The sequence below is a fragment of the Gavia stellata genome, chromosome 22 (assembly GCF_030936135.1).
Source record: "Gavia stellata isolate bGavSte3 chromosome 22, bGavSte3.hap2, whole genome shotgun sequence".
Lineage (NCBI taxonomy): Eukaryota > Metazoa > Chordata > Aves > Gaviiformes > Gaviidae > Gavia > Gavia stellata.
The window spans coordinates 10,028,906-10,044,506 of record NC_082615.1 but is presented as its reverse complement, the minus strand read 5'-3'; the positions used below and the strand labels follow the sequence as shown (position 1 = coordinate 10,044,506).

Sequence of the window (15,601 nt, the reverse complement as noted above, 5' to 3'; positions counted from 1 at the left end):
GTATTTTTAAGTAAGTTTAGTATTTTGCCTGATCAGGAGGCAGGTAGAAGAACAGGTAACTGTGATCTGGTAGGAGTGTAAGAAATCATTGCACTAGTCCTGTTCCTTGTGCCCGCAGCTGGGTGGAGAGTTGGGCCAGAGCCTGGTGGGACCAGGTGTTCTATGCACTTGGCCTTAATATTTACAAGGATAAATATTAAACAATGCAATATTAAGCACAGCAATGCCAGTGGTGACAAACTTCTCCTGAGATGCAACCACAATTGCTTGGCACAGCCTTCATCCCTGGAAGCTTTCAAGAACAAACTGGCTGAAGTGCTGAACAACCTACGTTACCTCTTAGCTGACCTCTTAGCAGGAGGTTGGAATAGAGATCTTCTGAGGTCCCTTATAACCTGAATTATCCTATTATCCTGGGACCTGTACTACACATTTAAATAAGATTTTTGTTTTGTTTACTAGGTAAATTATCCTAAATCACACTTCAAAATCCAGATATTTTTAACCTTAACTGTAAAACTTTGCTGAGTCTTGTTGGGGCTTCTCCTCTTCAAGGTAATGCATTGTTCAGTACCAGTCCCACTGAATTTGTACTCTGTTACACGTGGACAGCTTCAGTCGCAGCTTTTTCTGTTGCAAGTTCCTTTTTCCTGAATTTTCCCAGCACTGAAGGTGGCTGGCATTATGAAAAACATAACTTCTTGCTTTCTGCAGTCTTTGTTTTAACATCACCTTGCTTCTGCCAGTTCTGCAGTGACTTTGCCATTCAGTTACCTAACTATTAAACTCAAGCCGCTCACAAGTACACACACACACACACATTGAAATACACCCTGGTAGTTCATGAATTTGCAGGTTTTACTGGCATCTTCCCATTATAATTTCTATTTTAAAAAAACTAAAGGAAATTAAACAAAAACATAATAAATAATGCAGAAGCAGCTGGTTTAGCTGCTTGACTGCCTGGAGAGTATTGCACACGTAACTTCCTCCAGCAATCTATTCAAAGCTCAGGATGAAACACACAAAAGGTCAGAAGATGCTGAGCTGTGCACTTAGTTTGCAAACCTGAAAGATTTTTACTGCAGTTTTAAAGGTCTGATTTAAAAACCTTTGGGGGAAAAAAAACCCAAAACAATAAACAAACCAAAACAACAAACAAATGAACGAACAAACAAAACCCCCCCAAAACACCCAAACACAAAATCCCCCAGGCTTGTGTTAAGAATGCAAGTTTCGATTTAAGTGCTACAGACCTCTTGCAGTTTGGAAGATCAGAGTCTGGTTTGGTTTTTTGCGTTTCTCCCCTCCTTACCCCCAAGAGAAGTAGTATATAAACCAATTAGTATTTCTCTTCCCAACACTTATGAGCAATGCTTACTATACAGAATATGACTGGAGCTATGGGAATAAAATGATAATGAGTTTTACAAGTTTGTGTGATTAAGGCTGCCAGCTTTTGGCTGCTTCTCTGCAACAGATATGCTGGAATTGGCAATATTTCTGTCCTTCAGTTTGCCTTTCTAAAATTATTTTAGCCAGCAAGAAAAATGTATGGTGCTAGCAGATAGTAACACTTCCTGTATTAACTGACAAAAACCAACAAAACCCACATTACCTTCTTGCTGAAAGTCCTCAAGTAATGAATAAAGAGATTTAAGTGACTTGGAAAGCTCAGCTGAGTGCAGAAAACTAACAGCAAGAGCTGAGTCCCACATATGGTAGCAGTGATCTGCCTCCCCTTAGGAGTAACAAATTTGATAGGAACTGCTGCTAGTTACATCTTCATTTAAGTTACACTTTAACCCAATGTTTTCCAACAAAAACACAAAATATTTTTCAAAATAAGCCTCCCCCTTCCACATCGGTGGAAGGATTTTTATTTTAGTTATCTCAAAATAACTAAATCAGTTGGAGGTTTGCTGCAGAACTTCCTGTGTATCTTATTCCTGCTGTTGATTCAAGAGATGAGAATGTGTTGGCTCTGAGATTTTAAGACATTCAGTAGAGACTGATGTTAAAAGAGAACAACCCTCCACCCCGATAAAAAAATTTAAACCGTTTAATGTACTTGGTTGTCAACTTGCCCGCAGTTCTGAGGTCACTAGTGCACTAAAGTGTCAGTTGTCAAATAGTGGGACAAGACCTGAATTTCAATACAAGTCCCAAGCCGGTTCTGCATCCTTGATATATCTCATGGAGAAATAAAGCAGCAGCTCACTCTCCCCTTTATCTTTTAGACAGACACTTTAGAGAGACATAAAAATGAGTTATCAATGTCATTATTAAAAGATTACATTGTAGAGCTCAAAACCAATTTCTCTTTTGTTAAATACTGTGTTAACTGTAGACAAACTTACAAAACTGTCTTTGAACGTTTTTTCTTGGTTGTTTTTTGGCATGTGAAGTAGAACAACTCAATTTTATTTAAAAAAAGGAAAGAGAAACAGAAAACCAAAAAAACCACCAACAAAAAAAATTTAATGGATTCTGCGCTCAGATAATGTTGTTACAACAAAAATATACAGAATGTACACAATACAAAAATATTTGGAAACATACCATAGCGTCTTACCTTGCAAATATAATTTTGTTTTACTAGCCCTTAACGGGAAAGTATCATTTGTTCAGTATTTTAAGGCAGAAAATTACATTGTTTAGTGCTTTGTGTTTCACACTTGGACGTACTGTTAGCATTAGTAGTGTAAGCAAAAGAAAAGCTGCATAAATCTAGCTTTATTTGCAAACTAAACGGACACTGTGGGGGAGTCAGGAGACAGTCCGTGACTAACGTCTCTATCTATAGAAATTAATGTACTTTTGCTACTTAAATCAGGCCTAGGGAATATATTTGTGCTCTGTGTTGTAAAGTACCCCGAAACATAAATTTTCTCTACTACTGGCATTTCAGAAATACCTCATTAGAAAGCTTTTTCCAATTAAAAGCCAATGATTAACGGTGACATTAAAAATACATTTACCTTTAAACAATCTTGGTTTCTGTCTTATATGTGATTCTTTCCTTACAGAGCGGCAAAACACACCATTTTCCTTTATAACCAGCTCTCAGCATCAGTGATTGCAGAAAGAATTTTTGAGTCATATCACAGAGCATTGTAGACCAACTGCTACTACAAAAGAAATAGAACAGCAGCAAAATTGAAAGAGGCTAAAACCCCAGATGTGCTGGCCTTTGTTCTCTAGATCCCAGTTTGCCTCCAGCAGTTGCTGGTGTTGAACTGCATCCATATTCTCCAGTTCCATTTCAGGTAAAGCCAGTGGATGGGGTTTCCAAAGCAATCGAGCTGAGCTTGAATCTATGTAAACAGCCAGACTTTGAGCTCTTTACTCACTGAAGCATGTGTGAAAGTCCTACACACGATCCTGTGAGACTAAATATTGGCACAAAACAGCAGCTGTTTTGTGAGGTCAGCAGACAGCTGTTATTTTAGTACCAGCTCTAATGTGTCAGATTCCATCCTTCATACCCCAGTTCAAATTGATCTAATCTGATTTAAAACATATGCGCAGTACAATCCATCAGAAGGAGCAAGGTCTTGGGACACAGAATCCCTGAGCTTTATTTCTAGTCCAGCAACCTCAGACAATCATTTCTCTGGCCTCCCCCTTCCCCATTGGTAAAATACATCCTACTGCTAAAGGAGCAAGTAGTGAGGAATCACAATATGCCACATAAGTGCTAAGATTCCTCATCGACTGATGGGGAAAAAGTGTCATAAGATGTTGTCTTAAGAACTCAGCAAAAGTAAATTCTTAGCATTTTTACGACTCCTCTACACCTCACTCAGAAATTGTTTCTGGTAACCTCCTCTCCCATCACTCCACTACAACCCTCCCCCTCTTCCTTCCTATATTATCACCGATGTGTGCAAGATTAATCTCTACCTGTCTCCAAGCATCTCGGAATAAAAGGTGCAATCTGCCAGCCCCGTGGACTTTGATCTACCTGATTCTCCTCCTCCTTCTTCCTACCCATGGCTGTTGAAGCCACTTCTCCCATCCCTCCTCGGGGATGAGGGATCAGCAGGAGACTCTGGGCTGGATCCCATCTGTGCTGCTGGCAGGTGTGCCTGAAGGAGCTGGACAACCAGCACCCCAGGCTCTCCCAGTCTGCATTACTATGCCCTACACCCATCCTCACTGGACAGTGCTGCAATATACTTACTAAATGGGAAGTCCAGCACAGAAACAGCTTTTTTTTCCCCAGGTGTTGTGCCCTCGGACAAGGACACAAGCATAAAATAACTTCCTCTAACATGCACTGTTCAAATCTGTACATTGGTAACAGTCCTTGCCTTTTGCTCTAGCACTGCACGTCTGTAAGGTTCAACAGATTCACATTTTATCTGACTGATGTAAAATCCTGGCAGCAGCTGAAATAAAACGAAGACAATCACCAAAACCAGTCCCTCTGTGGACAGCTCCTTCAGGAACATGTTGCCGACTGTGACAAGTTGGAACCACAAATGAGTAGGATGGAGAATATTATGTCTCCGACATAAGCCAGCAGCTTCAAGGACATCTGGAGGTAAAAGAAACGCCTGTTTGCTATTAGCACTCTGGTGCTGCAGCACTTTGGCACTCCTGGGTGCATTAGAAAACAATATAACTGGGTTTCCTGATACTCTGTAAAAATACAACATATTTTCACAGTATAATTTTAGTGATTAAAAAAATAATTATAAAAGCTTAAGCATTTTGTGCTGCTCCTGACTCCATAAACTGATAGATTCTTAGCAAACAGGCTCTGTGTACAACCTGCTTTATGTATGGGGAGAGATTTCCGCTGTGATGAGCACAAATGTGAGCGGGTTTCATTTCTTCACCCACAATAAATCTAGTACTGCTTTAAAGTCTGGCCTTTCTGATCCCCAGGGCTGCTTGTAGACTTGCTCAGACAGGGCATGGGGACACAGAATAGAAGTCAGAAAGATGAACAGCTTAAAAGAACAAGTCATAAGCTCAACCTCAGAGCTGTTTCTGACCAGTTCACGTTAACTGTGGTCATCTGTGGATAAAGGACCAAAGAAGGGCACCTCTGGATTACTCTGTCCAGCTCCCTCCTGCTCCTGAGCAGAGGCAAAGATATGTTGGCCAGGGTCAGGATGGTGATGAAACAGGCGGCCCTTGAACCTGTAGCTTGCTGCTTCACCCCACAGCACATCGCTGGCAGGCACAGAAACCTTTCCTGGGGAAACACTGAAGGGCATTAAGTAGCTTATATTTGGTTTCTCAACTGAAAAAGTCAATCGGTGCATACTGTACTCTGGTAAATTATAGGCAAAATAATCTGGGTGTTGTTGCAATTGAAAATTTTCTACCAAAATTTTCAAAGTTTTCCTACAACTTCCAGGGGAACTCCCATTTCTGCTCACCTGTTTTAAAGGCATCTGTAATCAGAAAGGCTTAGCAATAGGGGAGGAAAGGAATGTCCTCCTTACGTGTTAACCATGCTTCTGTCAATATTCTCCTAGCTCCGTGCTCTCCTGCTTGTCTGCTGCTCCCCACGGAGATGATCTCCACTGCTACAAAACTCACTGGCCAGCTCCTGACCCGAAACGATGCATGCAAACTCTCATGACTGCTTTGATCTGGACCCAAACTGCAGAGATAAAATGGCATAGGGAACCAATCCCCTTCTCCAAAATGAACAGAGCTCTGACCCTTATCCCTTCCTCTTGTTCCTTGATCTGAAAGCCCACGAGCAATGTACTAGCCGTACAGAACAACAAAGGTGCAGCTTCCCTCAGAGATCCCATTCCTGTGCACAAAGGTGGCACAAATTGTTTCTTTTGCAGATAAGGCTTATTCCAGGCTGTAGAAACACTTATTTTCTCCCCACCTCCCTTTCCCCGAGGCAAGAGGAGTTTTACTAGTGCATACTGTGGGAGCAGAACTTCACCCTTCCAGAGAGATTTTTCCCATAAGAGGCAAAGAAGGGGGCAGCTGATAAGCACTTGTGAACATCCCCTCTAGAAAGACAGACTCCTACTAGTTTGTGGTATCATCTGGCAGCACGGATTACATGGCTGAGAGAATAAAGCCCACAATACAGCGTCATTTTGCTACAGAGCAAACACAACTGATATAGTGCCTGTGAGATGTGCTGTGGAAGGCTCTGGTGGCTGGTGCCTGGGCACCAGTATGCAAATAGAAAAAAGGAAGAAAGAAGCTAGTCTAGAGAGACTCCTGTGATTGCTTTACCCAAGCCATCAAACTTGGTGGGTAAAGGGGAGAGAAAAGGAGGGCATCCACATTCCTGGACTGTAGTTTGGCAGCTCTCTAAAGTGAGAGGCAAAATAACATAAGCACCTTACAGAGAAGCGTACCTATAAACACCGGTTGTGCTACAGATGTTCCAGCCTGGTCCCCAGGTCTGTGTAGGCAGCTGTATGGACTGTGCTACGGACCAGTTACAGACTGCTAAAACCTGGGGTTGACCAATGTTAAAGAAAAAGGCATCATTACAACTAACTGTTGCTTAGAGCCCCTGAACATCCATTGCCTCAGGAAGAGGCATCCTCAAAATTCAGCAGTCCATTTAAAACCAGTTTTATCAGTTTCACAATGATCACTGTAACACCATAATACCCTTTCCACTTCAGTGGGAAACCAGTGCTACATACAACATGATTTAAGTCCACTGACTTCAGTGGACAGATTTGGCCCCAAACAGACTGTATGGCTGTAAAAACTAGACAGTTCCCACCCTGCGCTGCTACAGGTGATCCTGGTCCCACTTTTCTAGTAAGAACCTGCTGGAAGAGTTGAGATCCTTACTAGGAGCACACTGCAGGCCAGGTGTTAGATCAACGTGGCCAGAAACAAAGCAAGAAGAAAACAGAACCTGATTGTCAGCTGATAAATACACAATTGAACATTTGCCCTCCTTTTCTCCATCCCTCAAAAAAGAAACCCCAGTCACACCGTCTAGCCACAGGAGGCTGGTGGAAAAAAAAAATTAATTAAAATCAAGTGAAACATGCACAGTAAAAGTCACCTCTGGCTGGGTGTCCACAACACTCTAAGAATTCCCAAGGTTTATAGTGCAATTTCATTTGACCTGTAGTTGAAGACCAGTCTCCATCACTTTGGGTGATCAAGTTCTGCTGATTCCTTCGAAAGGTGCACAAGACAGGTGTCACCGTAGGCTAAAATATGTTAGGAACCATTCAAGTAATTAGACAGTGGCACTGGTATGGCTGAACAGTCAGATGTGTCCATAGAAACCAAACCCAAGCTGCCTTATGTGTACCATGCAAGTCTCTAATTAGTAAATATCTGCTCTTTTTCTCTTTTAGCCTTCAGTAACATTGAGGAGATTCGTTCAACAACTGGCCATAATTCCAGCACTGACCTGGAAAATACAAATATCTCATACAAAATACTGGTGTGTGCTAACAAACCAAGTGGTAAGTGCCCAGGGACAAGCTGCCCAATGGGAGCCCTGGCAGTGGAGAAACTGCAGGGTCCAGGCCAGCCAGGATTACAGTACCTGCTAGATTTGTGAACAAACTGATCAGCCCATTCTTTTGTGAGATCTTTAAGCATCTCCTCCAGCACACAACTGTGTTCAAAAGAATCATCCTCCCCTAAGTTAAATATAAAAATAGATCCTCCATCTTCATTCATTTAACATAGCTGACAGATGATTTCTGCTCTTCACTTTTCTGTCCCATGTTTTCAAGGAGGGGGAGGTAGCTTTAGATCCAACAGGCTGTAGGCAAAAATGTTCCAGAAGATGGCGAACAAGACAAAAATGACATAAATAGAAAGGAAGATCCACCATAAAGTCTGATCTTGGAGTCTCTGCTCATAGTTCCTCAGGATGATGACACCAAGGGTGATTCCAACCATCACCCCTCCTAGGTGAGCCATGAAGCTTGGGTGTGGGCACGGTGGGTAAGCGGAAGGGTGGAATCGCAGCCACACAGCTCTTCCAAATTCAAAGCTCACTGGAAAAAAGAAGAAAAAATAAATTAAATGTCTAGGTCTATCCCTTCTTAAGTCCATCACTGCAGGCAGCACTGCATCCCTGATGAGATGGAGAAGGAGAAACTGCCTTGTATGGTGAGCATAGGGAAGCTGGGAAGCCATGGCTATGTAATGGTTGTGGTGCACAGACATGAGGTCTCGCCAGTGGTTGGTATATGGTCTGGGTTCATGGGAGTGTAGACAGGTGGGGGAATATTCGCCTTCCAAAATTTATACCAGAACCATAAAAAAATTAGTTATACTTCAAAGACAATTGTCTGGGATGAATACACAGCCTAGTTTCCCTTATCGTGCCACCCTGGGGATATGCATGGAAGATAATTCATTAACGTGTGTATAATGCTGTTGCCATCCCAGATAGGAAGTGCTATAGGAAACCTAAGTATTACCATTACGAAAGCATTGCTTGTTTGCTAATTGAAAAGATGAGACATTTAAGTCCCAGGTCTTCAAAAATGCCACAAGCTACAGATGCTGGCTAAGAACAAACCCTCATTTACAAATGCTTGTGTTGAAAGCCAAAATCTGCATTTCAGAGTGATGTGGTTTCTGCTGCCAGAAGTTCCAGCTGCAAGTTCCTAGCAAAACTGCTGTAAAGTCAAAACTCTCTGAATCACCATGAAGTCTTATGACGAGGACAAACAAAACAGGATTGCGTGTCTGCCAAGTATTGCATGATACTTACTACAGATCAAGGCAACAGCCATGCGCAGCAGTTTGAATTGGCACTTCATTCCTGACCAGTTCTGGAAAAGAGACAAGGAAAACAAAGCGATGCTGCATGCAAACCTGGAGGGATTTTACATTCGGATCTGCACTGAAAGAGCATCAAGGACGACCATCCCTTGAAACAAACCCCTTTCACTGCCTTTGCCACCTGGCTGTGAACTCCCCACTCATCACACCAAACACAGTTCTGTCAACCCCAGAGAATTTAAACATAAAGGATATATTACAGACATGTCCAAGTTATGGACAGTCCACAACTTGAGCTCCAGCTGATGTGGCGTGGTCCTTGGCTGGCCTTGCCATTCTCCATTCTTCAGACAGACTAATTTTTAATGTGTTAGTATGATGTTTCACCTTAAATTCTGACTTCTGAAAATATTTGAATTCACCTACCCTGCAAAACCCTGTTGTATTAGGCCACATCAAATAAAATTATGTTAAGTAGTACCTAGCATTCAACACAAGCATCATTCTGGTTAACATCACACAACTCATCATGATTCACTTGGAAGCCCAACACTGTCACCTGTCAGGCAATTTCTCAGTGCGTTCAAGCCCTACTGCACTTCTCCAGTGCTACTGCCTGTACCGAGGGATCCCCAAAATTCTGCAACTCAGATCTTCTGCAGAGCACACACAAAAAATAAAGACCTCAATTAAAGCATACCAAGGAAACAGTGCCATAAGAAAGCCTGGATTTGGCCTCCTCTGTCTTCTTGGTCATTAATCAAGACAGTGGAATAAGAATCTCTGAATGATAGTCAGAAATCCTGGGAGAAATGTTTAAATTCCTCCTTCTCCACTTGCACAAAATTTCCAAGCAGAAAGAGAGATCATGTTCTGGGGAACTTAGATGTATGACAACACTATTATTATTATTATTAAGTGACTCAATGAAATTTTGCCTGTTGAAAGAAGTACGTGATACGAAGCTAGCCAGGTTTCTTGTGACAAACTCCCTGTTCATCACACTGAAGAAATAAAAAAAAAGATGCTTGTAAACCCTTCAGCCTAACTTTAATGGCACCCAATGACTTTTCAGCCTGCTGAAGAAATATTCTGCAATACGTATTACTATATTCAAGTTTTATGTGGGATCTGTCTAAATCACTTCTGTGACTGCAAAAATGCAATCTCTACAAAAAGTAACTCATTTTCTCTCTCCACAGAGATACCTAACCCAGTCAGAAGGCTCTGAACTCATGCTGATTAATACTGTGCTGCGTCCTTCAGTTTTCATTTCCATGTAGCTGTTTTGAATTCCTCCCCTCACTCTTTTCCTTAGGGTGACATGTTTTATTACTTCCCCCTGTTGGTTATTTTATGTATTTAATTCCAAGAATATTTTTTTTTTACAAGCAGGAATGTTTTCATTTCCTTTGGTTACCAGGAGGCACAAGGGAACAGAAGATTCAAGAGACCTTCCCTGCAACAGTCCCTCCTCTTCCCAGCACACTCAAAGCACCTGTGCAAGACTGCATGTTTTACCAGCAAAGGGCCAGCATGTCTTTCAGCATGCGGGAGCATCACATCTAGATACTAAATGAGCAGAAAGAGAGAAGAGGGGGAAAGAAAAGCAAAAAAACCCTCCACCAGAATGGGAAAGGCAGTAAATTTCAGATGAGAAAAGAGGCAGTGGATAATGGAGAAATATAGATGCTAAGGTAGCAATTGCTAAATAGATTTGGAGGAGGCCAGTGAGTAGTAAAATGACAGGCTACTTTGCAATGTTTTAAGAAGTCTGGTAAGACAATTGGTGAAGACTCTCCACACACCTCTGGCAGAGCCTCTTCCTCTAAAGCAACCCAAAATTTCCTTCAATGTCCCCTCTGACCCTGTGAATCTCTGTGTGAAAAAACCCTGTGTCTGCATTACCACCCTGCGAGACAGAGGAAACTCTCTCCTGCTGCTTTGGCCCAGTGGCAGGGAACACAAATCATACTGAAAATAACTGTATATAAGGAGGCATTTCGCCAGTAGAAACCCTGTGGTATAGGGATAACCCCTCTCCTCCACTCCCTACCCCTCTGCCAGACACTCAGCTGTCCTAATTTGGCAACAGCCCCCAGCTCATTCATGCTCTGAAAAGCTTAAAGACAGCAAGAGACCTATTCTGCTCAGGAAACCACTCACTTCCCCGCTCCCAGCTGCTACAAAGGCTGCCTGGAGCAGCACCATTGTGGGTTGCAGCCTGAGCCTGCTGACTTCACTGCCTAGAAGTATTAAATACAGGGTTTTCTTTTAGGCTTGACACAAGTACCACCACACATGCACACGTTTTACAGCACCCATATAAGAGACCTTCTGTCTCTACTGCCGCTGACTCCCATTATCTTCCCACTCAGACCCCAGGGGAGGCTGCATTACCATCGTTTTTGTGGTTATTCTGCTCTGACATTGCTGGTACAGGACAGACATGCAGCCCTGTACCACCACACATGAATTCTAATCACAGCAAAATCAGCCCTCTCAGCAAAGCATTTTTGCCCAGCGGGTCAGTCAGCTTAGGAGTCACACAGGCAGATATGCCGGGCTTTGCCACCACCTAGTTGAGGACCTTGGATGAGCTCCTGTTTCCAGGTCTTAGAGGAATGAGGATGCTGGTATTTACTGACCTTTGTAAAGTACTTCATTAGGTGAAACAGCAAAAAGATGCACGATTAGTATGTCCAGGCTTCAGCTTCAGTTTGCGTTTTACAAATGTAGATAAGGGATATTGTGCACGCAAATCCACCAAATACTAAATTTCCTTAGGTACTGGATAACATTACATGGTGCGTGCAGACAGAAACAAGTCTGCAACTTCTGCAGAGCCAGTCAGCTCCTTCTTTTCCAAACATTTGTCAGGTCTTGCAAGGAGAGCTGATAGCCTGGAGTACACTGATAATCTTGGATTACCAGCATTCTTGGCTTCTCCTGGCAAGCTGCCAGCCATCAGGATATCAAGCCACCAACTGCAGTATAACATTTCCATTCTAGGACCACATCACTGAGACAAGACTTAACTGGGGCAAGCTCTGAATGACCAACAGCTGGCTCAGGCCCTACTTCCAACCCTTTTGGGCCACCAGACCTGGCTCACTTCCGAAGAGGTTAGACAGTCATTCTGGTACTCACCATGACTATATTCGCCAAGTGAGCTGAGACAAGAGCATACACGCCTCCAGATGAACCCACCACAGGCGCAGTCATATCAGCTACTGACACTGCCAGGGACCCTGGGAGAAAGAACAAGGGTTTGTGACAATTGCCAGCCAAATAGACAGACTCTCTCTTACTCTACATCCCTGCTACTGCCTGTTTTATGCCAATCGCTGCAGACAGTAATATACAGATGGGGGGGGGCGCGGAAATCAATTGATTTGTAATGCTAACTCAATCTTGCAGTACTGCCAAGACTGATTGATTCTTTTGCACCTATTTTAAAAGCAGCCAAGCAAGGCAGCAACGTATCTTCAAACCTATGCTGCAAAAAGGCACTTACACCCTGAATAAAATAAAAAGGAAGCAGGAGACACAAATGTCTGTGTCTTGTTCCTTCCTCACCTGAAGAAAAAATAGAAATAGCTCCCATGCTAGCAAGACAAATATTTGCACAGTGAGAAGGAACTGGGGATTTGTAACTTAGCACAGGCCTCTGATCAAAGCACAGCCTGTTACTTAGAAAATTTCAGAGTAAAACTAGCCAAAAATAACCTGGATGGAGGCAGTAAACACAAGATAGCAAAATGACAGGTCAATCACATAAAGGCACCACTAATAACAATACATCCAAACATAGACACTGCTTCTCCTTATCCCAGTTGGAAGCTTGGATCTGCTCGAACGAAGCTCTTTTCATTGCAAACTTTAAGAGTAACTTAAGAGACAGAGAGACAAAAGCAGACTCGGTGTCACAAGTCAGAGATAATGAAGATCTTTGTGATGAGCGGGAATGGGAAAAAGACACAATGGTAATCTTGAGAGAGTCCTTGGTAGTACAGAATCTAACAAACTTCTTTGCTAATTCCTCAGCTGATTCTGCGTCAAGAAAGTGCTGAGGTTCCACCAGCCAACTCTGCTGACAGCTCCCTCCTTCACTGTACGGCCCTGAGACTTCTCAGCTCTTAAACACTGCGATTAAGGAAAAGTTAATGAGAAGTTAAAGTCCTTGGACACTGAACTGACCAAATACCTTCAGTCTCTCAATGTCGGTCTCAACATGTCGTCTTAGTAAAGTCAGACAAATGAGAAAAAACCCCGTAAAAGTAGGGAGTGGCCATTGTGGCCCGTATCTACATTTTACTGTTTATTCCTGACTGTTTAGGAGCTGTGTTATCTTTATATTGCCAGATCCTCAGCATAAGTATGCCTCTTTCTCTCTCTCCTGGCACATGTCAAAGAATAAAGCATGTTTAATAATTCGCTGACAACTCAAAAAAGTAAGGGTATCATGGGATGCTTTTCTGTGTGGGACTGTCCGGTTAGTTCCATCCTGCGTTAAGAAAGGAAGTTTTCCCTTTCCATTTGGCACTTTCTTCCACAATTTATAGGTCATAAAGTGTGAAAGGCAAGTCTATAAGGATGTGGCAGCTTGTCTGAGAAAAAAAGGGGATCATTTGTGTAGCAGAAATGAACCAATAATGCTAGGTGGGCTAGAGAGCCTCACTTGGGCACTGGCTATAAGCCTCCAGAGCTCTGGGTGTTCAGCCCAACCCAACACCCATTAAAACCTGCCTCTGGCCCTGCGGACCCCGTTGGCAAGTCCACGGCCACAGGAATCTGAGAGACAGCTGGCAACTCACAGTGCTTGCCTGGGCTCAACTGCAGCAGATTCAACGTTAACTTGCTTTGCTTACCTGGCACAGATGTGCTATGTGTATTTACACATATATAAAAGAAGCCCCAGTGTTTGGTACATGGATCTATGTAGAAAAGCTTATGTCTGGAAAGTTGCAGATTGGGGACCACTTTAGTGCTTATTAAAATAACAGGCAAGGGATGATGGAGCTGGTCTGCTAACTCCTTTTCTGCATTAAATAGCGTGGTGTTTGTACCATGCCTAATCCTGTGTCCTAGTCCAATTATTCTTTCCACAGTCTCTCTCCTAGAATGTAGGATTTATTAGTACCCAATGCAGCCCATTTTACAAAGGCTTTATCTGCTCATTATGGAAAAAATAAAATTATGTAGCTGTAAAAAAAAAAAAATCACCATAAATCTTGAACTAAGGCAGTCAATCGTTGTCTGAGTTCCACTGTGAAGCCCTTGGCTGTTCTCACACTTTCCTCCTGTTTTAATTAGATGTTGATCTATTGTCAGCTAAGTTCCATCACCTCCAAACTGCTGGAAATGCCAAACATCATAAATAAAAGCAATACAGCACAAACTAAAAATCAGTCAAACCCCATGGCTTCATGATTAAATGAATTTCCAGATTCCTGTGCACTGCTCACAACCTACAACCAAATACTTCTTGCTTACTCAGGCTGTAGAAAGCAGACAGCACAGGACAAATGGAGGAAGAACTGGTACAGGACCTGGAAAAAAAAAAAAAAGACTCTTCATGCAGGGACGCCTGTGATGCCACCTTTCTTCTAGGCCTCTGTGGGACACAAGAGGAAAGGAACAGCATGACCTCCACATTCAGGAGGACCATCTAAAGCAAGGCTATTTTAAAGTAACAGGTTGTTGGTGCTTTTTTAGCAGGTCTCCTAAACACAGAGCCTATGGCTAGTTAGAAACAGATGTCAAGTTGTAACATATTTCCCACTTCCAGCCTCCAAAAGAATTTCACACAGAAGATCAGTGACGGCTCTTCTCCTACGCCCAAACATCACAAAACATTTCTCCTACACAACAGTCAGCACAGACCATTTTCAGATGCTTCTCCATCTGGGGCATCCAGAGGTGTCACCTACCTGCCACAACTCCAGCAACGTACACAAAACTGATCCTTGCAGCTCCATGCACCATTTCCAGGGGAACCCCAACCAAGAGCTGAAGGACAACATTGAGTCCAAGGTGTTCTATCCTGCGGCAAGGAAAAACAACAGTTGTCCTCTTTTCTAACACTTTATCTCCCTTCTCTATCCTTGAGACAGAGATATCTTGGAAAGAAAAATCAAATAGCACCTGCTTCATGAAAGTAGACTGTAGCACTAGGAAAAACAATGGTTCCTGAAAAAAAAAATCAGGCTGAGAGCTGTGATGTTTCTTCCCTCCTTGCTTCTCATTATCTTTTTTGTATCCACCCAGGTCCTTTCAGCCAAAGACCTCAGCATGTTTGGTTCTTAGTGAGTCTTTTTTTCTTTTTTCACCTTTTTTTGTTTGTTTTTGTTTGAAGCAGTTAAATGACTTGTCCAAAAAAGCAGCAAGATGGCAGCAGAGCCTGGAACAGAAGCCAGAAACTTGACCTGCTCCTCTCTTCTCCCCTCCTAATGATACAGCCTTTCCCTGCATATATTACACTGCCACGATGGGGAGCGGATATTAAGTCAAGAGCACAGTAAGCCTAGCAGTCCCAAGACAGTTGCCATTTCCTTGTGACATGTAATAACGCTTTACTGTTTCTGCTGACCCTCACCCTTTTCTGCTGTGCCTACTTCAATGTGATCATGGTCAGAAGGGGAAGCAGAGGGCATTTATATCTCTGGTTAGGTGCCCAGTGAGATGCAAGGTGTATTCACTGAAGGTCTCTGTTCACCTACCCTTGTTCCCATTAGGGTCAATAGCAAAACTCCTGCTGAACACAATGGGAAAAGCTGGGCTGAGACTAGTCTTGTAGAAAACCATGCTGTGCACACCAAGACGTGCAGGACCACTTGCAGCCTAGAGGTAGAGTGCATGACAGCTAAGATGTGCATATTTGATAAAG

The 15,601-nt window shown here is 42.8% G+C and overlaps 1 protein-coding gene across 2 annotated transcripts in view; it reads right to left on the bottom strand.

The window, feature by feature from the left end:
- Positions 1-7,704: 7,704 nt before the first annotated feature.
- Positions 7,705-15,601, bottom strand: part of RHBDL3 (rhomboid like 3) — a 67,086-nt gene continuing 59,189 nt past the window's right edge. For both annotated transcript variants that reach the window (XM_059828259.1, XM_059828260.1), the window contains 4 exons: positions 14,646-14,758; positions 11,863-11,963; positions 8,702-8,762; positions 7,705-7,976 (listed from right to left, as the gene is read on the bottom strand). In XM_059828259.1, the coding sequence (XP_059684242.1) occupies positions 7,705-7,976; positions 8,702-8,762; positions 11,863-11,963; positions 14,646-14,758 (547 nt within the window). The remainder of the gene's footprint in view (positions 7,977-8,701; positions 8,763-11,862; positions 11,964-14,645; positions 14,759-15,601) is intronic.